Raw genomic sequence first — 27681 nt, 5'->3', positions numbered from 1 at the left:
AGGAAGAGAGGAAAGGAGGGAGGAGTTAGGGAGGGAAGGAAGGAAGAAATTAGGGAGGGAGGGAGGGTGGAAGGAGAAGATGCAGTTTAAGATGTCTTCATCTTGGTGTTTAATCCAAAGGAGGCGAAGGGGAGACGAAGTAAGGGATACCTAATGCAAAATAAATCCTCAAGGGCTGGTCTGCCAAATATCTCTTTCCCTTTCAGCACCTTAACTGGCCACAGCCTAACTGAGAAGCCTGTGACAAATAAATAATAATATATATTATGCAAAAAGAAAATGATTGTACATAATATATATATATATATATAACATAATCTATAACTAATTTAAATAAAATCCCATGCTTTGTTGAAGCTTGTTTAAATTGGTGATCCTTTCCAATAAATAGGGGAGCAAAGAAATAAGGCAAACAACATAATTATTTCCCCGGTTGTAAACGTTTTCCCATTTCATCAATAGCAAAATCATTTGCACAATAAATACACTTCTGTAATTCTCACGAAGCAATTGCAGAAAAATTGTCCACAAATATTTCAGCATATTTTGTAGAAGGTGCCTGGGTCAGTAATCCACAAACTTAAAGATATACAAGTGATATTCCTTACAAAGTCTCCCCATCCCCCCCCCTTCTCATACAAAATGCAAGAAAATTATGTTTGAATTTGCAAAATTCGCCTTCCACCCCCACCCCCAGAAATGCCATTAAGATCTCAAAAGGTTTTCACAAATAGTAAAAAACAAACAAAACAAAAACTTTAGCACTTTTTTTTTTCTCTCCACAAAGTGTCCAAAATAAAAATAATATTGATTTATCTGCTTAGGAAGATCTTCTTCCCAGCACCTAACAGAAAAGGAATGTTTTATTCATCGTAAGAAATGTGGAACTGTCCAGCCTTTCCTTTCAGGCACACACAAACAAAAACAAAAAAAGTACAAAATTTTTAAACCTTCATGGTCTCCACTAGAGATGATTTTATGGCATCTTCGAGAAGCTGGTTGTCTGAAAAAGGTGCAGGGATTTCTGGGATGGATTCAGACAACCCGATCAAGGACTCCAGAAAGCAACTGTTCTGATCTGCAGGCTGAATCAAGGTGGGCAGATTTGGCACCTGCAGTTGCAAAACGGTGAAGTTGTCCACATTCTCGTACTCCTTCAGGGAGTTATACAGAGGTCCCAGGTTATAATCTGAAAAGGACTGGAAAACATCCAAAGAGTCGGAGGAAAAACTCAGATCCATGTAGTTCTTGGAGTCCACTTCTTCAAAGGAAGATGGGGAATAGCTGGTACCTTCTTCTTCATCCTGTCCAGCGGGGATCTCCTCAAGGACACCGCTCGGCCCCTGATTGGTGTTCTCGTCCAAGCATTCACTGACGTTTCTTAAATAACCAGAACTACTGCTGAAGCCGATCTCTCCAACAGGGCTGGTGGCACAATGGTTCTCCACATCCACGCTGAAGAAATCGCAAGGGTTGAAAGAACTCAAATTATCCTGGCAGTGGCCAACGCTACTGATGTCTTCTTCTTCTCCATCCGAATCATTGAAGTGGAGGATCCGAGCCAGGCCGTTGTCATCGATGTCCGACTGTGACTTGGCGTTCCTTTCAAACAATTCTTCCAAATCCTCACTCTGGTTGGATGATGCCGATGAGTCGGTCATGTTGCTGCTGCAGCTGTTCTCGCTGACGGTCTCCAAGGTGGTGGTGAAGTTGAAGGCGGGCGTCAGCGTGACGTCCCTTTCTTCATAGGAAGCCTGGTTGGCAAATGGGCGAAGATGGTCCCGGAAGGATAGCTCAGGCTCAGGATTACTGTTGCCATTTTTTTGGTTCTCTTCCAATTCCAATCTCATGATGGTGTGGATGAAATGCGTATGCACTCGACTTTGGTTGAACTCAACTCTCCCCTCTGTATTCCCACAGCCATCCCTAGTGCAGCCGCAAGGAAAGGAGGTGTAATCCATCTGTTGGAAGAGAGATCAAACATTTAGAAGAGACACCTGGCATCAGTCTCACAATGTTTCCATTCCATTCTCCATTGTATCTCAGGACATAAAACATCTGGATGTTATCAGCTGCATTGTTTGCTCTAAGCCTCTTGTGCCCCCCTGAGGACGGTGTCATACATTGCATGAACACCCAGTTATAGCACTCGCACTTAGACTTGTATACTGCTTTACAGCCCTAAGTGGTTTACAGAGTCAGCATATTGCCCCACAACAATCTGGGTCCTCATTTTACCCACCTCGGAAGGATGGAAGGCTGAGTCAAGCTGAGATTCGAACTGCCAAAGTGCAGTCAGCTGGCAGTCAGCCGAAGTAGCCTTCAGTACTGCACTCTAACCACTCGGCCACCACAGTTATAGCTAATTGGTTAACTGCATGAAGAAATCTGAGCTGCGATTGGTTGCTGTGAGAATAAAGGGGGAGGTTCTTTGCTTCCCGCCTTTTTCCCCATATGCTCTGTATGTTCTCTGTAATTTACCTCACAATGTTCCTGCTCTATTGACTTACCTCAAGATGCTCCTGTTTATCTCTCTTTTTTACTGTAAAAATGCAAGTTCTTTGAGAGCAGGTGACATAATTTCATTTTTAAGGTGTGCCAGTGTTCTCACAGAAAAAAAAAACAAGGTTATCTTAATCTTATCAGCTTCTCTGACTCCATTTGGACACCAGTTGCATAATTTCCTGACAGAACCACATTACATTGTTTGATCTGAAGCCACACCAGTGTTGCTGAATTTTTCAAGAATCCTGGCCCAAAATACTTTTAAAGTGTGCTGAGTTCCAGGCATCCACATGAATATGCATATTGTTGGGCATTCACATGCGCAATTTAATTAAACAGCAGGTCCTCTTCAAAACAAAAGGAGTCCAACGTCAAATCAATGCATTGGTTCATTATAAGGCCTTTCCTAGGAAAAAAAATTCTTATCCATTTTGAAAGAAATCTCTTAGTGAATGAGCCCCGACATTTTTTCCTCCAGTTCTGCCTTCTCAAATCTCACTCCCTCCCTCCCAAGTTTTTATTAGTGTTTAAGTTAAGATGTAGGATCTCCTGCTTGGGCAGGGAATTAGACTAGATGTCCCACAGGGTCCCTTCCAACTCTGTTAATCTGTTAAACTACAAATAAAAACAAAAGTCAAGAAAGAAAAAGTGCAATGATAAAATAAAATCCAATCAGATTTCCTTCTGATGGACGGAACTTCCAAAATTCAACAGATGTACCATTTAGGGTCTATCTGGCAGCAATTCTGGGAGTTTAAATGCAGCACATCTGTTGGCTTTGGGGAACTAAAGACAAATCTACTTGGAAGAAGCTAGATTGGAGCAGACTACTTTAAATAAAAGAGTCATTATCCACATCACTCTGCTTTAAATATCAGTCCTCAAGAAATTCTGCTCTATTCATTTTGTGTAGGTATATTTCTGTGTCCCATCATTTCTGCCTCACATCTTGGGATTTGGGATTATTTAAAGTCCGCAGATCTCATTTCTAAGATATGCCTAAATTACCAAATTGTAAATGAAGCCACAATGAAATGGCGAAACAATGCCAAAACTATTAAACTCACACAGCCAAGACATAAACATGAATTGGTTCATTTTACACATTGAAATGAACTGCCAGACTTACTATTAAACTTCGAAGGAAATCAAGTAGTGTTCCAAAACCACTTTTAGAAGTTAAAAGAATTAAAATGAAAGTGATCTTTAAATCAGTTGGAATACTAAACTTGAAATACACTATAGAAAACTAGTGGGAAGAGGTTGAGTACGTTTGGAGAAAAATATTTATGCTTAGTACCTCCAGTTGCAGCAGGGGAATAAAATAAAGCTGCACATTTAAACAAAGAGCAGGGGCAGAGGGGAAATGTCATTTTTCCTTGGCCCTTCTGCACAGGATACCTAATTCTAAGGAGCCGAGGTGGCGCAATGGTTAGGGTGCAGTACTGCAGGCCACTTCAGCTGACTGTTGTCTGCAGTTCAGCGGTTCTAATCTCACCGGCTCAAGGTTGACTCAGCCTTCCATCCTTCTGAGGTGGGTGAAATGAGGGCCCAGACTGTGGGGGCGATATGCTGACTCTGTAAACTGCTTAGAGAGGGCTGAAAGCCCTATGAAGCGGTATATAAGTCTAACTGCTGCTATTGCTATTGCTATTCTTAGCTTCTCTTAATGTAACTAATCTGTTCCTACACAATTGGGAAAAAAACTGGGAAAAACTACCAGGAGCAAAAGAGGATCTCTGCTGCTAACATTCCTTTTGCCATTTTGGGTTTGCTAAAAGGAAGCCACACCCACCTGGCATTTAATTCCTGCCAAACTGCAGCTGCAGGTTTCAGCATCACAAAACCCCTGGCAGTTACAGCCACAGTTCTCCCGAGAAATGCGAATCCTTTGCAGCTGCCGCTTCTCCTCTTTGTCGATCTTCTTGACTCCCATGGACTTGAGCAAGGCGCGCCTCTTCTTGGCGGTGTACGGCTGGAGGAAGAGGCCGTTGTTCAGATCCACATGGCTCATGTCGATCTCGTCCAATGAGATATCATCTATGGTCAGCCGTTTGGCTTCCTCCGACTCCTTCGTACCATTCATAGTCAGCTGGATTGGGGGAGAGCGAGACAAAGAAGACCCTCAGTCCTGCAAGGCTGCAAGCAAAGGCTACTTTGGGAGTTCAAGACTTTCTAGGCAGAGATCCATCCCCTTCTCTGACACAAAATTTGAGCCTGGCTGACTTCAACTCCCAGAATTCCCCAGCCAGCTTTTCTGGAGACTTCTGCTTCAAGAGGCTTAACCAGGCTAGAACGGGAGCAGAAAGATGGAAAGGAACAGAGAACCATGCCTCTTCTGCTCATTCCAAATCTCAGCTTCAGCACAAAAAGACCCCAACAACACCCCACCACCGAAAGAAATTCCAAAAAAACTTCTCAAAAATCCCGAGAACGTTGTTCTCCTCACTGAGAAATGACAAATTAGGTTTCAGGACCATATTAATACTACCTCAATAAAGTTGGGGGGGGGTTGGTTGTTCTGAGATTTAAGAAATAAATGAAAACTTTATAAAGAATGCAAAAATGTTTTTTTTAAAGTAACTAACATGCAGCAAAAATTTTCCCCCAGGAATCCAAAACATTTTTCCAACTCTCCTCAAGTCCGTCTGAACTCTCAAGGAGAGTTAGTGTCCCCACACTGCCCCTAATTGTAGAGCTAAGTGGCTTTTATCTGTCTTTTGGGGCCAAGAGAAGGGGGAGCCTCAAGCAACTTGAGTTCCCTAAAATCTTCCAACTGATGACATGAAGAACTGAATCGGAATAGAATAGAATAGCAGAATTGGAAGGGACCTTAGAGGTCTTCTAGTCCAACCCCCTGCTTCACCACTTCACCACTTCAGACAAATGGCTATCCAACATCTTCTTTAAAACTCCCAGTATTGGGACATTCACAACTTCTGGAGGCAAGTTATTCCACTGATTAATTGTTCTCCCTGTCAGGAAATTTCTCCTCAATTCTTAGTTGCCTCTCTCCTTGACCAGTTTCCACCCATTGCTTCTTGTTCTACCCTCAGGTGCTTTGGAGAATAGCTTGACTCCCTCTTCTTTCTGGCAACCCCTGAGATATTGGAATACTGCTATCATGTCTCCCATCGTCCTTCTTTCTATTAAACTAGACATACCCAGTTCCTGCAACCATTTTAGCCTAATCATCTTTGTTGCTCTTCTCTGCACTCTTTCTAGAGTTCTGCATCTTTTCTACATCGTGGCGACCAAAACTGAATGCCGTATTCCAAGTGTGGCCTGACTAAGGCCTTATAAAGTGGTATTAACACTTCACGTGATCTTGATTCTATCCCTGTTTATGCAGCCTAGAACTGTGTTGGCTTTTTTTGGCAGCTGCTACACGGGGCTGACTCATATTTAAATGGTTGTCCACTAAGACTCCAAGATCCCCCTCACAGTTACTACTACTGAGCAAGGTACCACCTATACTGTATCTGTGCATTTGGCTTTTCTGGCCTAAATGTAGAACCTTACTCTTTCCACCCTTGAATTTCATTTTGTTAGATATCAAGTCATCTGGGACACTTGCCAAGAAGAAAATTCTTACTTTTGATTTAAGGGCTTGCAGCTTCTCTTCTTTCAGCCTGTCCTTCGCCTTCTCTTTCCGGACAATCTGCTGCTGTTTGCCAAACTCCGAGATGGTGAACTCCCGGGAGAATCCATGCTTCCTAGCCATCCCCAAAGTGCAGCCCCCATAGCTAGGCACGGTGGTGAATCCTTGGCGACGTGGGAAATAGAAAACGGTGACCCGGTCGAATTCGACGTTGGCCCGCTTCTGCCGCTTGCTTTTCTTCAGGATGGAGGTTGCTGCAGGAAGAATGAAGGAAAGAAATTGAGTTTTGACTGCCATCGCTCTTTTGATAAATGTCTTTTCCCCCCCTTGTGCAACTTCCCTCTAAATTAATATTTCAGCACCTTTAAGATGCGTGGACTTCAACTCCCAGAATTCCCCAGCCAGCATTCTAGCTAGGGAATTCTGCTGAGATTGAGAAATATGTGTCTAAATCAATGAGGACTAGGAGCTTGCTTTTTCATTCCTACTAAAAGGCAGCCATGATAGCAATAGCACTTAGATTTATATATCGCTTCCCAGTGCTTTACAGCCCACTCTAGGCAGGGTTAGCCTATCGCCCCCAAAAATCTGGGTCCTCATTTAACAGACCTCGGAAGGATAGAAGGCTGAGTCAACCTTCAGGGACTGAGGGAATCAAACTACTAGCATTCTAACCATTGCGCCACCACAACTCTTGATATATGATATTACAGGTAGTCCTTGACTAATGACCGATCACTTAGCAACTGTTTGACTTTATGACAGGAACCCCCCCAAAAATTTTTTTTAAGTTGCTTAGCAACTGCCCTGTATTTGCCACATCCACTGGTCACATGACTGCAATTTATGACATTTTTGCCAGAAATCAGCATTTATGTTTCTAGCAAAATAAACAAACAAACCCAAAAACCTGACAGAGGAAGAATGGGTTTGCTTAACGACCACAATGTTCACTTAAAGACTCTGGTGTTCCCTTTGCAACCACTGCATTTGCTTAATGACCATGAAAACAATGGTTGTAGATTGGACAAAGTAATATGGCGACCTGTTTTATGACTGTCACAACTTAGGACTGAAATTGTGGGCCTAGCTATGGTTGCAAATCGAGGACTACCTATACTAATAATAAAAAAAATCAGTAATAACTATGTATCCCATTTACACAGGCAAAAAACTGGCTAGGCACCCACTAGGCAACTCAATTGCTACAAAATATACTGCTAAAACTGTTTCCATTTACAAGATAAGTTGTATTCCTTTGAAGAATGTGAATGCGTACTTGTTGTGTATTCCACACTAAGAAAAAACAGGAATGCAACCTTTCCAACAAAAAGTAACTCAGAAAAAAAAAACCACAAAGCACCAAGTTCTTAACCTAGTTAACTTAAAGAACTGGATCTTTTTAAAATCTTGGAAAAATTCTGGCCCAGGCAATGAAAGCAAAATACGGGGAAAGATGGTGCCTGTTTTATCAGACTAATCCTAAACGGTTTCCCCTTCAAAACAGCAAAGTCTCTTCTTGATTTATCAGTTGTTTATTTAATATCCTATCCCTATTATTATTTTTATAAACAATTCAAGGTGTTCAGGTTTTATAAAATTAATTTTATAAATGCACCAGCAGCCCTCGACTTACAACCACTGAGCCCAACATTTCCGTTGCTAAGCAAGACAGTGGCTAGGTGAGTTTTGCCCCCTTTTGCAACCTTTCTTGGCACAGTTGTTAAGTGAATCACCACAATTGCTAAGTTAGTAAGAGAGTTGTTAAGTGAATCTGGCTTCCCCATTGACTGCTGGTCAGGAGGCCCCAAAAGGTGCTCAGGAGATAACAGGAAACTGTGACTGTCATAAATATGAACCCATTGCCAAATGTCAAAATTTTGATCACATGACCATTGGTCACAGGTGTGAAAAACAGCCATAAATCACTTTATTCGATGCCATTATCAGTAAACAAATGGCTGCAAGTCTAAGACACTGTATTAAAAACATTTTTTTCAAACAGCTTCCATTTATGTGTTTATTTTATAAACAGCTGTCATTTTTTTTTTATAATAAGCTTATTAGTTTATAAACAGCTTCCACTTCATCTTCACAATCGCCTTGTGAGGTTGGCTACAAATTTGGGTCTGGGGCTCAAGTTGATGTCTAATTGAAAGGCACCACACTGGGTAAGAGCAGCTTAAAGCTTCCTTCCCTCTGCTAGCCTGGCTCCAACCTGGCATCACCCGTGCTCACGTTTCCAGCCACTCTCCTCCTCCACTCCACGTGCCTTCCCTGGCACGGTTATTCCTGCATGTGCCACCCGATATTCAGCTGGCTTTTATTCTGGCCGGAAGCCAGGCCTGGCCCCTCTTCCTTCCCTCTGCACGTGCACTTTCAGAACTGAGCTCAGATGCTATTTAGGTAGGGGTGAGTTTGCAAGAAAACTTCCCCACCTCACCTTCCACCCACTGCATGAGCTACTTGTGGGCCTGCAACCACACAGTGAAATATTCGTAAGTGTTCTTCAAAGAGGCCGAATTGGCTGCCTCTTTCTGCCATCCGCAAGGAATTACGAAGGGTATCAGCAGAAGCAAAAAAAAGTCTCTGCTTTCTTCTTTTAAAAAAAGGAAAGCCCCATCCCCACCTCACTCTTTCCCTGCAGACAGAGAGGAATGCAAGCCCTATCTAGCAAGGCTGCTGTGAGACCTTTGACTTCTTCCCCAGCATCTGCCTTGAAAAGCAGCTGCCATACTCTTCTGCACACAGGTGATCCCTGCAAAAAACTGGGCACTTGAGCTTTTTATCTTAAAGAGGCAACCTGTGGAACAGGTTTTTTTTTAAATGGGTTTTAGAAAATGTTTTAATCTCATTGCTGGGATTAGGGCTTTCCTCCCCTCCTTTTGGTTAAAGCACATTTACGTATTTTTTCTTTTTTTAAAATCAAGGATCAAAGAGACGACAAGGCAAAGCAGAAAAAAATAAACGGAGAAGCCGAGCAGACTAGTAAGGAAAAGGCAGAGTGAGGGTGAATGAGGGGAGAGGAGGATGCAAAGATGAGCTCTTGGTGGGAATATTTCTCCCCTCCTCCTTCTTCCAGCCTTGAGACCAGGGATGACCATGAGAGCAGCATTGCAATATCTATGGGGCTGCCACAAAGGAGAAGGGGTCAACCTATTCTCCGAAGCACCAGAAGCCAGGACAAGAAACAGTGGATGGAAACTCAGCACGGAGAGAAGCAGAACTAGAACTAAGGAGAAAGTGGGGAAAATTGACCAGTGGAACGCCTTGCTTCCAGAACTTGTACAACCGATTTCGTTGTATTTATTTTGTACAGTAAAAGGCTACACTGTACTATAAGTTGTGGGTGCTCCAGCTTTGTTCAAATTTAACGTAGACGGCTTTAATGTAAATGGATGTAAATCGAACAACCAGCTCTCAACAGAAGGGGAAGAGTACAACACCATCTATATCTCTTGTTTACGACACAGTCTTTTCAGCAGTTTCAAAAAAAGTTCCACACTCATTTGCACTATTCAGACGACTCTAAGGGCATAGATAAACCTCCAAGTGGCCTGAACAACTCTTGGAAAGCAGGCCAACAACCAGTTGTCTGCAAGGAGTGTACATCCTCCCATTCCCCACCATTCAGTCAGAACTGAGGAAGCTTCTTGGATGAGAAGTGAAATGCCTTCAAGGGAAAACACAGGAAGCCCAGCCGCCTCTTGAAAAAGCACCCTTGGGACAACCCTGACTTGGGTGACTGAGAAGGCATTCAGATTCCTTTCTTAAAGTTCCTCCTTCACGCAAAACCCACGTGTGTGCTACTTTGAGCATCAAAGTGATGGGATGAAGTACTGTCCTCTCCTTAATAATTTATTAGGGACGACAACTTTGTGGTTTGCAACTCTGGGCTTTGCAAAACCTGGCTAGCCCCAGGGCGATTTAGCTTAAGCTGGCAATTTGCAGGATTGAATTAAAGAGAGATGCATGGGGGGGTCAAACCAATCTGAGTGCATTCATAATAGACATTGAGCTAGATCGATCTGGAATCCATTTACTTAAAATGTGCTTCCAGATATTAAATAATGAGAACTGAGCTTCTGGAGAGAAAAAGGAAGAGCTAGGAGGTGAACAGCAACCAAAGAATCTGTGGTCAAGAATTAAAAATGCAGTGATATAGTGACCATTCCTTGCAATCTCTGCAAACCTCTTACAGCAAGGGATGCTCTCAAAGCCAAACTGGTCAGCTGAGATCAGAATTCCTTGACTTACAACAGTTCATTTAGTAACTGTTTGAAGTCACAGCGCCACTGAAAAAAAGTGATTTATGGCCATTTTTCACTTGTGACCATTGTGGCATCTCCATAGTAATAGGACCAAAATTCAGAAGCTTGGCAACTGGTTCACATTTACAATGCTTGCAGTCTCCCTGGGTCATGTGATCCCATTTTGTGACCTTCAGACAAGCAAAATCAAGGGGGAAGCCAGCTTCGTTTAACAACCGTGTTACCAGCTTGACAGTTACAGTGATTCACTTAACAATTGTGCCCAAAAAAAAAGATCATTAAATGGGGCAAAGCTCATTTTACAAATTTCTCACTTAGCAACTTAATTTTGTAAAAATGCAAGTAGAAAAATAGGAACCACCTTTGGTGGGAAGGTAACAGTGTTCTGTGTGCCTTTGGCATTTAGTCATGCCGGCCACATGACCACGGAGACGTCTTCAGACAGTGCTGGCTCTTCGGCTTTGAAACGGAGATGAGCACCGCCCCCTAGAGTCAGGAATGACTCAAGCACGTATGTGCGAGGGGAACCTTTACTTTTACTACTTCCCCTTAGGAGCTTTTCAAAAAATTAATCAAAGGGGAGCAATCTCACCAGAATTGAAAACTTTTATTTTTGATTTTTTTAAAAGCCCGTCTTCTGATTCAAATCATTTGCTTGTACAAAGATATCCCAAAGTCGGCTTTGAAAATATGTTATGTCAATCCAATCCTTGCAATGCTGCTAAACCTTCTCCATATTAATATTATTGCTCCTTTCCTGTCACTATTTCTGACAGCTGTTTTCAACTCCTAAACCCAACACACACAGAGATAGTCCTCGACTCACAACCACAATTGAGTTCAAAATTTCTTTTGTTGAGTGAGACAGGTGTTAAATGAGCATTGCCGCATTTTACAACTTTTCTTGCCACAGTTATTAAGTGAATCACTGCCATCATTAAGTTAGTAACATGGTTGTTAAGTGAATCTGGCTTCCCCTTTGACTTTGCTTGTCAGAAAGCTGCAAAAGGTCATCACAGGATCCCAGGACATTGCGACCGTCATAAATATGAACCAGTTGTCAAGCATCCCAATTTTGATCACATGACTATGGAGGGGTGCTGCAATGCAAGTGTGAAAAATTGTCCCGTCACTTTTTTAGTGTTATCTCACCAGAATTGAACAGTAAGTAAATGAAGTGTTCATTTTACCTGTCTTGCACAATGTGTGACAATTAACCTGTATTGCACAATGCGTGACAATTAACCTGTATTGCACAATGCGTGACAATCAACCTGTATTGCACAATGCATGACAATTAACCTGTATTGCACACAATGTGTGACAGATGTCAAAAGGCCACCTAGCCCATAGCTATTTGAATGTTTTGCAAAATTAGGCATTCAAAAGCTACTGAAGGAAGATTGGCTTCAAAATTGAAGACTTGTGGTTGTGAATACAATTGCAGAGGCTCAACAGTGGGTTGAGCCTGGTTCATTCTCACAAAAATAAAAAATAAAAATAAAGAAACATGATACTTACGGGTGAAATCCATGTTTAAGGCCACAGTGGGCTTGATGCCTCCTTGAGAGATTTCTTCGTCAGATTCCCAACCTGACAAAGCTGAGGAAGATGAGAAAGGAGATGATGATGATGAAGAAGAGATGTATGAAACATCATCTTCCAATTCATCATGTTTCCGTTTTAGCATTCCTGCCATGATTAGGATGAGATTTTTCTTCTATCTGGGTGAAAACAACAAAAAGAAGAGAGATAACTGTGAGTAACGAGTCCAAATCTTTTTCAAAGGTATGTTCCAATGAAACGTCGCCAGGCAGAAAGTTTTCAAGAGGTTCTCGCCAACAAGCTGAACCTGGAAGACAAGGTTCCCTCAACTCAGCCAGCCCTCAACTCTTCAGATGAGCTTGGACTACATCTCCCATCTTCCCCGTCTACCAGAAACCCCCATTGTTCTCCTTCAAGGCATCCATAATTCCTTCACAAAGAACCCTGATGCCCAAACTCAACCCATCTCCTTAGGACAATTTTCAGGGTCAAGATCAGCCAGGAAACCTAGATGATGCCCTGTGGTTCTTCTGCAGTGATTTCTTGGTATCCAGGCTGGCCTGAGAAGGGGCTGCTGATAGAAAGGAGTGCTTGAAAGCCCTCTGGTTAGAGAAGTCAAATTGTACTGAAGGTCGCTCTCGAAGAAAGGTTCTACATGCCCCAATCCAAGATGTTGATAGCTCCAAGCATAGACAACCCCCCCCCACACATGAGACTTCACTTTCTCTAGCTTCTTCTAGGACAGAGGTCCCCAAACATGGCAACTTTAACTTTATCTCCATCCTTTCAAGTATGAGAAGGAAATAATCACAAACCTCCAGATCGAGGGAGGGAGGGAGGGAAGGAGGGAGGGAGGGAAGGAAGGAAGGAAGGAAGGAAGGAAGGAAGGAAGGAAGGAAGGAAGGAAGGAAGGAAGGAAGGGACTTAAGAATAATTCCCAATACAGTACTATATTTCAACCCCAATACAATGCACGTAAGTGAAGAAACCTAATTTCTTAATTAACCTTATTTATTAATTAATTAATGGTGGGAAAGAGCTTTTAGTAATTTATCTCTCTTTGTGCACCTTTAAATACATCAATCCTACTGACAATTTTCATGCTCAGTTTTATTAAGTTAAACTGCAAAGTGCTGTGGTTGTTTTAATCATGACTTGAGCACATTGCTCTTCATGATATAATTATTCAATTGGTTATTATTATTCAGTTCAATTATTCAGCCATCATTGCTGAAATGGGGGTGGAAATAGCTAGGTAAATATCCTCTTCCTTCCTTCCTTCCTTCCTTCCTTCCTTCCTTCCTTCCTTCCTTCCTTCCTACCTACCTACCTACCTGTGCAATGCCAGTTTATCAGCTAGCCTCTTATAAAGGATTCCTCCATAGAGGAGGCTGCTCGCTGGGTCTCTGCATGCTCCCCTGTTCTGCCCTCATCTCCAGGTTCTGCTAAGGGGTAGTAAACTCTGACCCGATATGTCTAAATCAGTCTTTCTCAAATTTGGCAACCTGAAGTATGCCCGCTGTGGAATTCTGGGAGTTGAAGTCTACACATCTTCAAGTTGCCAAGTTAAAAAAAAAAAAAACCCACAGGTCTAAATTAAAAAAAACAAACAACAGCAACAACCTGAAACAGACCGATCGACAAGTACGACTAAGGGCAAGTGTGCGAGTGGCTGGTTTCTAGGAACAGGTAGGCGTCACATGTATTTCAGAAGTGAAACAGCCAGAATATCAACCTGCCTTGTGTTTTAAATCCAGACTTGTGCAAAAATCTAGCTTCTGCAACTCTGGCCCCAAACCAAGGGGGTGTCAGCGTGGAGTCCACCACCCTGACATAAACACACAGAAATCTCATCTCATCTTGATGGGTTTGCCAACAAAGACATTTTGTTCTGATCTTCCAGTTCTTTACTCATCTCGTTTGACCGAGAACAGCCTTTATAAAACAAAACAAAAAAAAAACTTTTTTTTTTTTTTAAACCCACCCCTAACCAGAAACACGATGAAGCAGATCAAACCCGCAGGAATTCCTTTCTGGCATAGCGAGGCTCTTCCTATGCTGGGAACACTTTCCCGAGAAAGTATTCAGGCCAGATGTACATTCTTCTCCGATTCCAACATATCTTTTTATTCGAAAGGAAGAAGGTGCAGGTCAGAAATGGAAAGGAGGAGAAAGGAGGTGGGATGGATGAAGGGTGTGTGGAAGGACAATGCAATCAGCTCGGAAGTTTGCAGAGGTACCAGGGCTTAAAGACCCAAATTCTCCTCCCAATCTGCTACAAAGGCAAGATCTTTCAGCGGGGGGGGGGGGAAGCTTTCAGGGCCCCTTTAAAGTGGTTTGAGGTTGCCCCAAAGGACGGACAGAGTTCCCCCTCCTCCACACATACACTCAGCAAAAATAAACTGGCAAGGAATTAACATTTGAAACCTGCATTTGTGTAAATGCACAATGCCAATGAGTGTTTTTTTTAAAAAAAGAGCACTGCCCGGCTGTTGTTTGTTAGCATGACTGCGTAAGGGTGCAAGAGAGCTAGTGAAAAAAATTGGAAAAGGATCCTTCCTTTTGGAGGTGATTCTGCAGAGCTGAAACTGGATGGCTCTTGATTGGCTCCTCCTTTTGTAATCCCCAAAAAATGCAAACGTTCCTTTGGAACCAAGGAATTCAGGCCGTCTCTCAGTCAGCCAAAATCTGTATTGCACAACTAATATTTCTTGATTGGCCTGTCAAGAGCTGGAACATGCCAGATGCCCAAGATTTCAATACGATGCTCTTAGCACTTGCTCATCCAGTTTTTTTCTTACAATATCCCCTGCAAGATTGGCTGGGCAGAGGAACAGGGTCAGGGCCAAAAGCATCCAAACCTCCTTAATTCAAGACTTATCTTTTTCCGCACTGTTAGAAAGCAGAAGATGGTATGTTCTAATCCAGGAGTCTCCAACCTTGGCAACTTTATGACTTGTGGACTTCAATTCCCAGAATTCCTCAGCCAATGCGCTTCTGGGAATTGAAGTCCACAAGTCATAAAGTTGCCAGGGCTTTAGAAACCTCTAGTTACTCCTTAGGCATAAAAGCCATCTGATTTCAGCCAATCACCAGGAGACAGTGAGTTCTAGCCCTGACTTGGACACCAAAATCATCTGGGTGATTTGGGGCCGATTCCCCTCCCCTCTCAGCCCAACTAACCTCATGGGATTATTGTTGTTGTGGGAAAAATAGGAGGAAGAAGGGGCATCTTTGCCACCTTGAGTTAGTTATAAAAATAAAAAAGTCAGAATATAAATAAATAAACTTGGTGCTCCTTCAAATAACAGATGAACCCCCCCCCCTTGCAGTCTTGGGAATAGAGAGGGGGTTGGACTAGATGACCTCCAAGATCCCTTCCAACTCTGTTACTGTTGCTATCCTATCCCCTATACTATGTTGGAATCACATAAAACAGTGTTTCTCAACCTTGGCAACTTGAAGATGTCTGGACTTCAACTCCCAGAATTCCCCAGCCAGCGAATGCTGGCTGGGGAATTCTGGGAGTTGAAGTCCAGACATCTTCAAGTTGCCAAGGTTGAGAAACACTGACATAAAACACATGTACTTCTAAAAATAAAAGTTCTTCGCAGATGATCAGAGTCAAGCCACTTTCCCACTTAAAAAAAAAAAAGCACTTCAAAACTCCAAATTTGCTACACAACTCATTTCAATCCCAACAGAGGAACACACAAACACAGTGCCCCCTGGGCATGTGCAAAGTGCTTTCCCTTCCACAACATTAAGCGCTTGCTTTCAGAGTTCAGGGGCACCTCTTAAAGATTGTGATCCTTCTTCCTTTCTCCCCAAAAACCAATCCAGCGCCCAGCTGCCCTGAATGTACGAAAGCACGCTGTGTATATAAGGGAAGCTAAGGACATTTGGCTTTAAGAGTTTCTTTGGCCTCCTGGTGCCAGCTTGGGTGCAGCCTCCGGAAGCCCAGCCAGCCTCTTTGGCGCTGCCACACATGCCACGGTGCTTTCCAAAGCTGGTTTCAGCTACAGAAGCCATGCCAGCTGTGTGGGTGCTCATGATTTACTACCGAGACTGATTTACAACCAAGCCACTACTTTGAGAAAGAAACCAACAGGCTTATGGCACCAAACACCGCCACCCACATCTCTCCAGTCCTTGGGCTCTTAACAGCCATCTAGTGGGAATCTATTTCCAGACCTCTGTGCCATAAATAACAGCACTCGGTTTCCTGAAGAAACATCCTAAAAAAAAAAGCCCAATGATCAAGATACTTCATTGCAGCTGAGGAAATCTGAATCTTCACACAGAAAAGTGAACAGCTACGAATCTGGGTGTAGATTGGAACTCAAGGGGCTGAGCATCAGCCGAACGTGCCTACAGATCCAATCAAACAGAACAGAGCTGAAAGGGACCTTGGAGGTCTTCTAATCCACCCCCTACTCAAGCAGGAGACCCTACACCAGGGATGGCAAAAGAGAGCACTTTGTGCATGCTTTGTCTGGGCCGTGACCAGGAAGAGGAGCTGCCCAAGGGACATGCGTGAACTGGAAAACGAACTTCCGGTTTCCAGCACATGCATGCGCACTGCATAGCAAGTGTTCCAGCTGTGTGTGTGTGCCAATCAGCTGGCTGGCACACATGCTCACCCCGGAAAACCAGCTCTTCTGGCTTCCGGCACTGTCGCACGCACAAAGGCCAGCTGATCGTCTGGGGTGCATGCATGCCAAAAATGCGGAAGAGGAATGGTGGACGCCACGCATGCCAGGTGACACCACTCCATGTGCAACTTTGGGCATGCATGCCATGGGTTCCCCATCACAGTCCTATACAATTTGAGACAAGTGACTTTCCAGTCTCTTCTTAAAAACTTCCAGCACCCAGAATTTCTTGGTGGCAGGTTGTTCCACTGATTAATTGTTCTCACTGTCAGGAAATTTCTCCTCAGTTCTAAATTGCTTCTCTCCCTGACCAGTTTCCACCCATTGCTTCTTGTCCTACCCTCAGGTGCTTCGGAGAATAGTTTGACTCCCTCTTCTTTGGGGCAGCCCCTGAGATATTGGGACACTGCTATCATGTCTCCCCTAATCCTTCTTTTCATTAAACTAGACATACCCAAATCCTCCCCCAGAACTGTTCTTCATATGTTTTAATCTCCAGGCTTTTAATCATCCTAGTTGCTCTTCTCTGCACTTTTCCCCCAAGGTTAACTTTGGATAAGTTAGACGAAGGAAGATAGAAGACAAGACCAGCTTTGCAGGGAAAAAGAAATCACTCAACCAGCAAGGACCATTTTCTAGACATTCACTCAAACACACCCTGAAAATGCAGAGGATTGCAAGCTACAGGTAGTCCTCAACTTACAAAAGTTTGTTTAGGGACCGTTCAAAGTTACAACAACACTGAAAAATGTGAGCGATGACCGTTTTTCACACTTATGACATGATAAAAATTCAAATGCTTGACAACTGGTTCATGTTTATGACAACTGTAGTGTCCTGGGATCGCGTGATAATTTTTTTGCCACCTTCTGACAATCAAAGTCAATGGGAAAGCCAGATTAATTTAACAACCATGATACTGACTTAACAAATGCAGTGATTCATTTAATAACTGTGGCAAGAAAGGTCATAAAATGGGGCAAAACCCACATATTAACTCTCTCCCTTAGCAACAGAGGTTTGGGGCTCAATTGTGATCATGAATCGAGGATTACTTGTATCGGTTCCCAAGCTAAATTGTGCCAATCAAATCCTTATTCAGCAGCCATGCTAAGAAGATACCCCTTTTGAGGGGTTGAAGAAGAAGGATTTAATTTTGGTTCGCAAAGCACCCAAAACTAGCTACACCCCAAGACAATCTTTGCCAACAGAGCAAAGAAGCCCACAACATGTTACTATTCCAATCTCTTTAGGGGAGGGGAAAACATTTTGGTTGCTTGGAGGCTCTGTTGATTCACCTTGATGAGCAGGGAAAAGCTATTTATAAGCCTCTCTCTAGGGAATCTCATCACATTTATAGACCAATGGTGTATGGTCACATCAAAAAAATTTTTTTTAAAAAGAGACTGGCTGTGAGAATAACTTAGGAATGGGAGGGTGTTGCCCCCAAATTTGAATATCTTTCGATATGCTCTAGGACAGTGTTTCTCAACCTTGGCGACTTTAAGTCCCAAAATTCCCTAGCTAGCTGTGCTCTAGGGCAACCTAATTTTTCCCTGCATAGTCATACAGACTATAATTTTGAAGTGTGCCTTGAAAATATTTTAAGCTAATTTAGCTAATTTCAAGTATTTGGACAGGGAAGAAACATACAATTATTGAATAACTTTTTCCTGTTCTGTACCACTAGCACCATTCATGAAGGGATGGGTATAATCTTTCCTTCCTTCCTTCCTTCCTTCCTTCCTTCCTTCCTTCCTTCCTTCCCAATTTGGGTTTGCCATGATAAATTCAGTAGCCTTCCTGGCCCGAGGTCAGGTTTCTCAACCTCTGACATGTGGATTTCAACTCCTGAATTCCCAAATCAGTTGGAAATTCCGGGAGTTGAAGTCCAGGCATGCTTGCTGGGGAATTCTGAGAGTTGAAAGTTTGTCCGTCTTAAAAGTTGCCAAGGTTGAAAAAAAAAGTGATCTAGAGTTTCATTAACTCACTACTGCTAAAAATAGATGAAGAGGTTTGCCGTGGGACAAAGATGGAAAAGAACACATATTCTATCCCCCTTCCCTCACACACACAAATTCCTGTCTCAAAATGAAAGCAAGGAGCAATTTAAAGTGTAGAAAAGCCCTTTCTCCGGCAAGCGAGTTCAGATAAGGTCACCTCTAGATCCCAGAGCAAAAAGCAAATTATTTACTGCAACTTTGCCCCAGCATGTGTTTCTCTGGAAGAGCTCAATTCAGTGATGGGAAAAGAATAGATGAATTGTGTCAGGGTGCAAGTTTGATAAATAAATCCATAAAGCATTAGATATAGGTAGTCCTCAACTTATGATCACAAATGAGCCCAACAAGATAGCAAGATAGTTGCTAAGTGAATTTTGCCCCATTTTATGCCTTTCTTGCTACAGTTGAGTAAATCACTGGAGTTGTTAAGCTAGGAACACAGTTGTTAAGTGAATCTGGCTTCCCCATTGACTTTGCTTGTCAGAAGGTTGCAAAAAGGGGGTCACATGCCCCTGAGACCATCATAAATATGAGCCATTTACCAAGTATTCAAATTTTGATTGTGACCATGAGAATGCTGCAACAGTGAAAAATGTGCCACTGAAACTTTCAACCGCCACTAAATGAATGGTGTTAGCCTGAAGACTACCTATTAATAGTTATAAGTTGAGGCCCAACAGTATCACCAATCTGAGGCTTCTGTACCCATGAAACGGTGTTGGTTAGCTTGTGAACCAAAATGCAAGTTTACTGCAAAGGATGACAAATCCATCCTCAGTACAAGCCATGGATCAGAAGTTTTGTCTCTGCACCCCTTTTACATCTATAAATATTCCACCTGCTTTTAAAATCAGGATGGGAACGTGGTGGCAAAAATATGAACACCGTTCAGTGCTTAGTCAAATGCTCCGTTTGATTGCTGATGAATAATTCAGAACACTTCCCATGTTTGTCTCCCAGTGAATAAGCTTTGTATATTGTACCTTTTAACTTTGCATGTAGCTGCACACAACTCTCTTTCTTAATAACACCCAACCAGTTGACGAACCTCTCACAGCAAAACACTGATGGTGCACTAAAATGAAGCTCTTTTTTTAAAATGTACAATGACTTCGCTTCGCTATTGCTATTGCTTCCAAAAACAGTGGAGAGAGGTGGGAAGAAAGCACCTGCCCCCTAAAATGCTTAAAGCCAGTCACAACCTCCAGCTAAATTCATTTCAGCATTTCACAAGAACAGAAGACCAACAGCGGGATTCTTAATAATGCACAGAATGTCCTACAAACAGACTGAAAATAAGTGGGAAGGGTTAATGTTACTTTATAAGGCCTTGGTAAGGCCACACTTGGAATACGCCATCCAGTTGTGGTCGCCACGATGTAGAAAAGATGTTGAAACTCCAGAAATAGTTCAGAGAAGAGCAACAAAGACCATTAGGGGACTGGAGGCTAAAACATATGAAGAATTGTTGCAGGAATTGGGTCTCATTTAATGAAAAGAAGGACTAGAGGTAACATGATAGCAATCTTCTGATATTTGAGGGGTTGCCATTAAGAAGAGAGGGTCAAGCTATTCTCCAAAACACATGAGGATACAACAAGCAGCAACAGATGGAAACTAATCAAGAAGATAAGCAACCTGGAAATTAAGGAGAAACTTCCTAACAATTAATCAGTGGAACAACTTGCCTCCAGAAGTTGTGAATGCTCCAACCCTGGAAGTTTTTAAGATTTTGGATAACCATTTGCCTGAAGTGGTGTAGGGTTTCCTGGCTGAGCAGAGGGATGGACTAGAAGATCTCTAAGGTCTCTTCCAACTAAGTTGTTCTATTAGTCTGTTACTGTACAGGGCTGTTTTGACATCAAATAGACACACCTGTCAGGACTGTGCAAAGTTTCAGATTAGGAGGCCAAGTGATACTTTAGGGCACGGACAGATACTCACACACCTATCTGCAGAGTCCCTGGTGCTCTCTGAACATGACTGTTTGCTTGTAGAACGTTTAGTTACCCAACTACAGGTAGTTCTCAATTTACAACCATGATGGTTGTAAATCTGGTTATCCAACCCGATTTTGAGGCCATTTTTGTGGTGGTCATTAAGACAAACAAAATCAATGGGAGGGGGGGGTCAGATTTGCTTAACAACCATGTGATTCTCTTAACTGCAATGATTTCACTTAACAACCATGGCAAAAGGCAAATCAATTTTAAAAAGCCTCTAAATCAGTTGTAAAAAATGCAAGGTCTAATCTAGGCAGTTGTTAGGAGTCAAAAGGCATTTAAAAAAAGAGAAAAGACTCCAACAGCTGAGCTGCAGAAGTGCAAATAGCCAATAGATGGCAGCAAAGAGAGGGTTTTTTTAAAAAAAGACCTTTGGTGACATCTACTGGTCATTACAAGATCACCATATTTGAGGCCTAATGATGCTTTCAGCCTATAGGTGCCCAAGGAATGTATATGTAAGTCACACAAAAACACCCCATTTTTAAAAATGTAAGTTGATAGGCCTTCAACATGGTTTACTGTATGGTCAAAAAAAACCTTTGGAAGTTGACATCTGCTTTATCCCAACTGGCAAACCTCTGTTTCCCAAATGAAATTTTTAAAAAAAGTAAATAAAAACTAAAACTAAAATGGCTATTATGGAAGATTTCATGTGCTGAATTTTAATTCCACTCAGTTTTGATTTCAAAAGAATGACTTCAGCAGCAGCACAAAGAAATTTATTTTAGGTAAAAGTATATGTATTTTCAAATCTTTTGTGTAGTTAATAATCAGTCCTTGTGCAATGCAGCTATATGCTAATTACTGAATGTTTAAGCAATCTCTGATTCAACTTCATTATGCTGTGCCCTTAAATGGGTAACCAAAGGTAACCCAAGTTTTAAAGGATGAAATCAGAAGCATATACTATATACATAATCTTAATGGAGACAACGTGTCATTTTGTAAGTTCAAAAGTATTTTCACCCCGATGAACAGAGGGAGAGGCAGAACCTTATTATGAATGCTTTAAGTGTTAAAACTTTATAACCCTTCAGCTCAGAAAATCAAACTTACAGGACAGTTTAGCAAACAATGGTATTATGGCTACTCTTCCTTAGTACCAGTAGGTGTTGCTGTAGTTACAAAGGAGAGAGATTGCACTAGTCTTATAAAAAGAGCAACTGGAACAGAAACTGTTATTGGAGTTTTTAAAAAATCAGAAAAGAGGGAAGAAGAGAGGAGAGAAGAAGAGGAAGGAAGGAAGGAGGGAGGGAGGAAGGGACTTTCCCATAGTTAATTCCATTTGTATCCAAGTATACAGGTCTACAGATCTCACAGAGTTCTTACTATCAAGGAAAGCAAGGTACACAGAGTTCATAGGCTGAAACATTTCCCATCTCATGTCAGTCACTGTTCTCAAAACTAAACCACAACGAAACTCCACGGAACTCTGAGAATTAGCAGTTTACTGTGAGACCCACTCCTGCAGGTTTATTCTGGGTAAGTTAAAACTCCCAGCCCTCCTTCATGGGGCTCATGCTTAGTGAATAACTTAACACCACCAACAAATTGCGTCCCAAACGAAAATCTCTCTTCAAAGTTATGCCAACCTAAGCACAAAAGCAAGCAGTACTTTCAACCAGGACTTAGTATAAGAACTAACCCAACAAATTGGCAGAGACAATGGCAGATTCTGATCCCCTTCTTGGACTTCAAAGGAAAAAAGCTAGCAACCCCCTTAGCTAAGTTTTAACCGGACATGTGGCTGGGTTCCTGTCAGTTTGTGACATCACCGAATTCCAGCAGCCTCGCCATTCCGTCACTGCTGAATGATGCAAGTGTCACTAACTGGCAAAACCCCCGTGTTTAGAAGAAGAGCTGCTGACTTCTACCGCTGCTGCTCGGCTGCGGTGAGTCACTTCCCAGGAATCGAATATACAGTATTTCCCCGGAGTAGCTATGACAAACAGGAGAGGAGACCAACAGGAAGAGAGCGTTTAGAAGATGAAAAACGCCCCACCTTCATTCATTCTTAGCCGAACTCTCAGCGAAGGGCATCAGCCCCTTCTGTGGGTCCAGAAAATTCACACTAGTCTATCAACATTGTTGTGGGGGGGGAGGTTCATTATTCGTCCCATCAGAAACAGGCCCGGTATTAAAGATCTCTCGAGGTGAGTCAGAGCTGAAAGTGGGACGAACTGAGCAAGAGATCTCAAACGCCCAAGTTCCAAGGAATTGGGACGCATCCTAGTCCACTCCTCCCCCCCCCAAAGACCATCCTCCGGGCTGTGCACGTCCCCTCCAGCAACCCTCCCCCCCCCATATACAATGCCCCGCAGGTCAAAGTGAGTTGGGGATCAGATAAGCAGGCAGGCAGTTTCCCCGGCCCGTGAGCGCTTTGCCTTGCCTGGGCAATTGGGACGCGCACCTGGTGTCGATGCGGGAGCAAACGCAAAAAGCGAAGCCGCTTCGGATCGGCGCCCGCAGGGCCAGGGATCGCGATCCGACCTCAGGAAACCACTTCCCGGCCCGCCAGCCTTGTCTGGCTCAAACCAACCCTCTTTCGCTGCGCTTGAGTCAAGATCAGCCCGCTGGTCGGGGGCCCCACCGCTTGGGTCCCCCCACTTCACACCCTTTCTCCAACAAGTGTCTGCCGCTCGCGGAAGGTCCCTCTCGACTTCAACGCTCCGGCTAGATTGGGATTCCCTTTCGACGGTGGGAACTCTCGGTCGCCCGGCCTCCGCAGCGCCCCCTTCTGGCCGGGCATCCTCCGCCACCTCCAGAGTAGCTAGTAGCCCTCGGCCCTGCCTAATCCCGACGTGCCTTTTCCCTCGGATCCCGGGCGAGACGTGAGTTCCCTCCGGCCAACCTCGAACCAGGGCTCCCGTTTCCCCCCTTCTCCTGTCCCGCATTGCCCGCCAGGACCCTTCCCCGCTGGCCCCGGGGCGCCCACTCCTTCGGGGGAGGATAAAGTCACAGCGGTGGCGGCGTCGCTACGCCTCCGGCTCCAGCGGCCAGGCGCCCCGACGGAGACACTTACCGGCGCCGCTCGAGGCTCCAGGGACATCCGCCGTTGGAGTGGAGAGAGTGCAGAAACGGCTTCAGGAAAATCCGGCTGGCGGAGCGGCAGCTCAGGCGCGCATCGCCGCGGAGGCACCACCACCAGCAGCAGAAGCGCTGAGCTGCCTGTCCGTGCTTGGCGCGGCTGTGATCTGCAGGGCGCCGCCGCCGCCGCCGCTGCTGCTGCCGCCGCCGCTCCTCCTCCAGCTGCTTGCGCTGCCCTTTTTCGTCAGTGGAAAACTCCTGTGCACTGACGCAGGAGGTGACCAGGAAACCCGGCCCGCTTCCTGCCCGGCCTCCCTCTCTCCTCCTCCTCCCTGGTGGAGCCACGCTCGGCGCCAGGAGCAGCCGTGGGGGGGGGGGGAGGAGGAGGAAGAGGGGACGGGCAGAAGCCTAGTAGCCTCCCTTCCCGGAGAGAGAGAGAGAGAGAGGAAAAGGAGAGCGCAGGGATTGGCTGGATCCGTGGTGGCAAGGGATTCACACACGCCGGTGTGTGCGCGCGTGGGCCCCGCCCGCAGGGACTTCTCGTGGGTTGCCGGCGTCTGGCCGGCGTCCGTGGATCGGGCGCCCGGGGCGCCGCTCGACACGTCCCGCCAGTCCCGTCACTTTCTCTCCTTTGGAATTTACGAGCCTTCCGATTGCAGCCAGAGGGGGCTGCCTGGGGGCAATCCCTGCCGCGGGGGGAGGGGGCTATTTGGCAAACGACCCCCGCGGGCTTTGCCAGCCTGGGATTTGAGAATGGCCGACATGGAAGTCGCGCCTCAAAGAAAGGCGGCTGATTGTAGGTAGCTGGCTGAGTTATGCTTAGTGGAATTAATCCCCCACCACCACCATCACACAAACACACACTGCCCGTGTTTGATTCAGACAACCATAAGGGAGCCCAACTCCATTCTCACACCTCAGGAGAGAGAAAGGTGCTTGTTTAATTGTCAACGTAGATCTATCCAAAGTGGTGAAGAAACCTTTGGAGTCTTGTCTTTGTAATTAATAATTTTAAAAGGATTTTTAAATACATTTTTTTTTCTTTTAAGAATGGTGGTGAACCAAGGCTCTGTTTCCACACCTCAAGTTACAACCACAATTGTAACCATGGCTAAGCTGGACAATTGCAACCCATAACCCATTTTATGACCTTTCTTGCCACATTTGCTAAGTGAATCACTGTAGTTATTCAGTTGGCAACATGGTTGTTAAGTGGATCAGGCTTCCTCGTTGACTCTGCTTGTCAGGTGGTCAAGAAAGGGGATCACGTGACCCTGGGACACTGCAATCGTCATAAGTACATGTCTGTTGCCAAGTCTCCAAATTTTGACCACGTGAATCATGGGGATGTTGCAATGGTCATGTGTCTGAAAACAGAACTGTTCAAACTCAATGACCACTAAGATAATGGTTGCAAGTTGAGGACTATCTATATTAAAGATCCCTTTCCTATCATCAGGCCATAAATCCAGGGTATTCCAGAAGCGCAAATACCCCACTAACCCGAAGTTATTTTATAAAGTTTTATAAACACCTTCATAAAGGCCTGGGAGGGGTACTCAACTCCTAACTGGAAACCAGTTCACAAGTTCAATTTCCCTTAGCCAGTTTTTGCCTGCCAGTGGGCCTTGAAATGGCCTGGATATATTTAAAGCAAGGGCTGCAATTTGCACATTTAATCTCGGCTTGTTTGTTCCCTGTGACAAATTTCAAAGTTTGGTTGGCTGGGGGATTCTGGGAATTGAAGTGTAGTCAAAGTTCACACCAAATTGTCAGCCTGAACAACAACAATGTAATCTGTATAGCTCAATATCAAGCTACAGCATGAAGAAGGCGAAGATTTGGATGGATCTGAAAATATAGGATGGATGGATGGATTTAGAGCAGTGGTGGGTTGCAGGCGGTACGCCCCAGTACAGGCGTACCAGAGCCTGGCCGGAGCACCGGGTAACATTACGGTACTCCAGAGGGCCCACCCGTCCTCCCTCCCTCTTTAACGGTCTTTAAAGTCTTTGGTGCTTCCGCACACAGCGCATACAGCACCTGTGCAATGCTCCGTTGAGCAGCTGAAGCATTGCAGAGGCTTGCGGAGGCATTGCTGGACAGTAAGATGCATGTGTGCGCTGCGCGTGTCCATGTAGACAACGCCAGGCCCATTCCAACCATACCGGTTGGAATGGGATCCGGAACCCACCACTTAAGATTTAGAGCATTTAGACAGAAGCGCAACTAAAACGATGTGATGCTGGATACTGGAGCCTAGTTGTAAGAGAAATCAACTACATATTCCTTTAAAAAGTCTTTGATATGCAAAATGTGAATTTTCCACCTCCTTCACTACCCCTTTTGCTCAAGTAGGGGAAATGACATCATAAATGCTTATAACACAAGATCTGAAAACTTTGCTAGTAAACAAAAAAGAAGATATACCAGAAATGGAGAAAAGCAACTTCAAAAGGCACCTGGAAACCTTAAAGAATTATGTCTACGAGAAGATGGAAAAAAACTCTAATCTCAGAAACACATGTATTTGTGTATGTTTTAAGAATATATGGTTAATTTTTATTACCATTGGAATATAGTGCCCACAGTAGCAATAGCAATAGCTATTGCTATTGCTATATTGCCTACAGTGGCTAAGATGGGCATCTGTATAAATGCTATAAATTCACCCATCCATCCATACTTTCTCACTTCCTTTTTTTACAGACTCTTCTCCAAACCCCCAAATCTTTGCCTTCTTCAAGGAGCTTCCAACTGAGCAACTTATTAGTGGAGTTGCTCAAACTGGCAACTTTGTGTGAATTTCAACTGGCAGGAGAATTTTGGGGAAAAAATTGAAGCCACACATCTTAAAATGGCCAATTTCGAAAACTATTACACAAACTCATTAAATCTATGGGAATCCTGCCCAGGTTTAGTTTATGATTCAGTGCAAAGGTAAAACAATTGAGTAATGTGTCTCTTCCTCACCCTTTGATTAAATTATTCATGAAACGTAAGCACCCTCTATTCTTAAGCCTGCATTTAGGGTTTAATGTATATAATCAGTCAATCATGGCTTATGAAACAAATTAGGGTTTAGCTCCGCACATCTGCCCCCTCCCTTTTAGCTGCAGTAATTTTAGCACATATGGAAGGTTTCAAAGATCAACGGTGAGCTGGTTTTACACATAGTTAAGCTATCATTTGTGGCAAGGAGAAGGCTGAATCTGGTTAAAAGGAACACTGCAATTCTGGTCTTAGATTCTCCATGCAAAACTCCCTATTTACAGAGATTTATTCTGTTAAACATGGACAGGACATCCCTTTAAATAAACACACAAGGACAGATTGATCAGTGGCCACTAGCCAACATATGAAAGCCATTTCTATTTTCTCAAAAGCAGGATGGAATTTGGATGGGCAGCTGCAAAATTGGAATTAGCTGCCTTTAATCGTTAGATAAAAGTGGTTAAGGCACCATGCTAGAAACCAGGATATGGTGAGTTCTAGTCCCACCTTAAGCATGAAAGCCATCTGGGTGACTTTAAGCCAGTTACGAGATGATGAGTTCTGTTCCCACCTTATCCATGAAAGCCTGTTTGGGCCAGGCACTAGGAAACAACTAATTCAATCCCGCCTTAGGCGTGAACAAGCCAGTTGGGTGATTTTGTGCCAAGCACCAGGAGACTGTGAATTCTAGCCTGCTTTAACCAGGAAAACCAGCTGGGTGACTTTGGACCAGAGGTCCTCAAACTTGGCAACTTTAAGACTTGTGGACTTTAATTCCCAGAATTCTTCAGCTAAGATGGCTGGAAAATTCTGGGAGTTGAAGACCACAAGTCTTAAAGTTGCCAAGTTTGGGGACTCCTGCTTTGGACCAATCTCTCAGCCCAACCCACCTCACAGGGTTGTTGTTGTTGTTGTGGAGAAGTTAGGAGCAGGAAAGAATATTAGGTAGGTCCACCAGTTTGAGTTATTTGTAACCATGAAGGTTTGATACAAAGCAATAAAGTAAGTAAATTTTAACTGTACCTTTCTGAATTTCTCTTCAAGAGACGACGCAGAGGAGTAAGACTGGTCTGA

At 43.8% G+C, this 27681-nt stretch overlaps 1 protein-coding gene across 3 annotated transcripts; it reads right to left on the bottom strand.

The window, feature by feature from the left end:
- Positions 1 to 351: 351 nt before the first annotated feature.
- Positions 352 to 27681, bottom strand: CSRNP1 (cysteine and serine rich nuclear protein 1). Of its 3 annotated transcripts, none has more exons than XM_014054628.2 (5): positions 27631 to 27681; positions 11899 to 12101; positions 6101 to 6360; positions 4301 to 4597; positions 352 to 1961 (listed from the first exon to the last, which is right to left on the bottom strand). In XM_014054628.2, exons 2-5 carry the CDS (start codon positions 12074 to 12076, stop codon positions 945 to 947), a joined length of 1752 nt encoding a protein of 583 aa, XP_013910103.2. In that variant the 5' UTR covers positions 12077 to 12101; positions 27631 to 27681; the 3' UTR covers positions 352 to 944. The 3 variants fall into 3 exon arrangements, with proteins under 3 accessions (XP_013910103.2, XP_013910101.2, XP_013910102.2); XM_014054626.2 differs by lacking the exon at positions 27631 to 27681 and adding an exon at positions 23609 to 23833; XM_014054627.2 differs by lacking the exon at positions 27631 to 27681 and having other exon boundaries at positions 11899 to 12571.

This window comes from Thamnophis sirtalis, unplaced genomic scaffold, assembly GCF_051295495.1.
Source record: "Thamnophis sirtalis isolate CommonGarterSnake01/CBP01778 unplaced genomic scaffold, rThaSir2_p1.2 scaffold_4, whole genome shotgun sequence".
Taxonomy (NCBI): Eukaryota; Metazoa; Chordata; class Lepidosauria; order Squamata; family Natricidae; genus Thamnophis; species Thamnophis sirtalis.
This window is presented reverse-complemented; position numbering and strand designations above follow the sequence as displayed.

What these genes read in the sequence shown, in the direction of transcription:
- CSRNP1 (XM_014054628.2), bottom strand. Translation starts at nt 12,076, where the DNA reads ATGGCAGGAATGCTAAAACGGAAACATGATGAATTGGAAGATGATGTT. An exon ending in CTTAAACATGGATTTCACCC is followed by an intron (nt 6,361 to 11,898) that starts GTAAGTATCATG and finishes TTCTTCCTGCAG; the next exon opens with CAACCTCCATCCTGAAGAAA. An exon ending in TGCAAGCCCTTAAATCAAAA is followed by an intron (nt 4,598 to 6,100) that starts GTAAGAATTTTC and finishes CCCCCAATCCAG; the next exon opens with CTGACTATGAATGGTACGAA.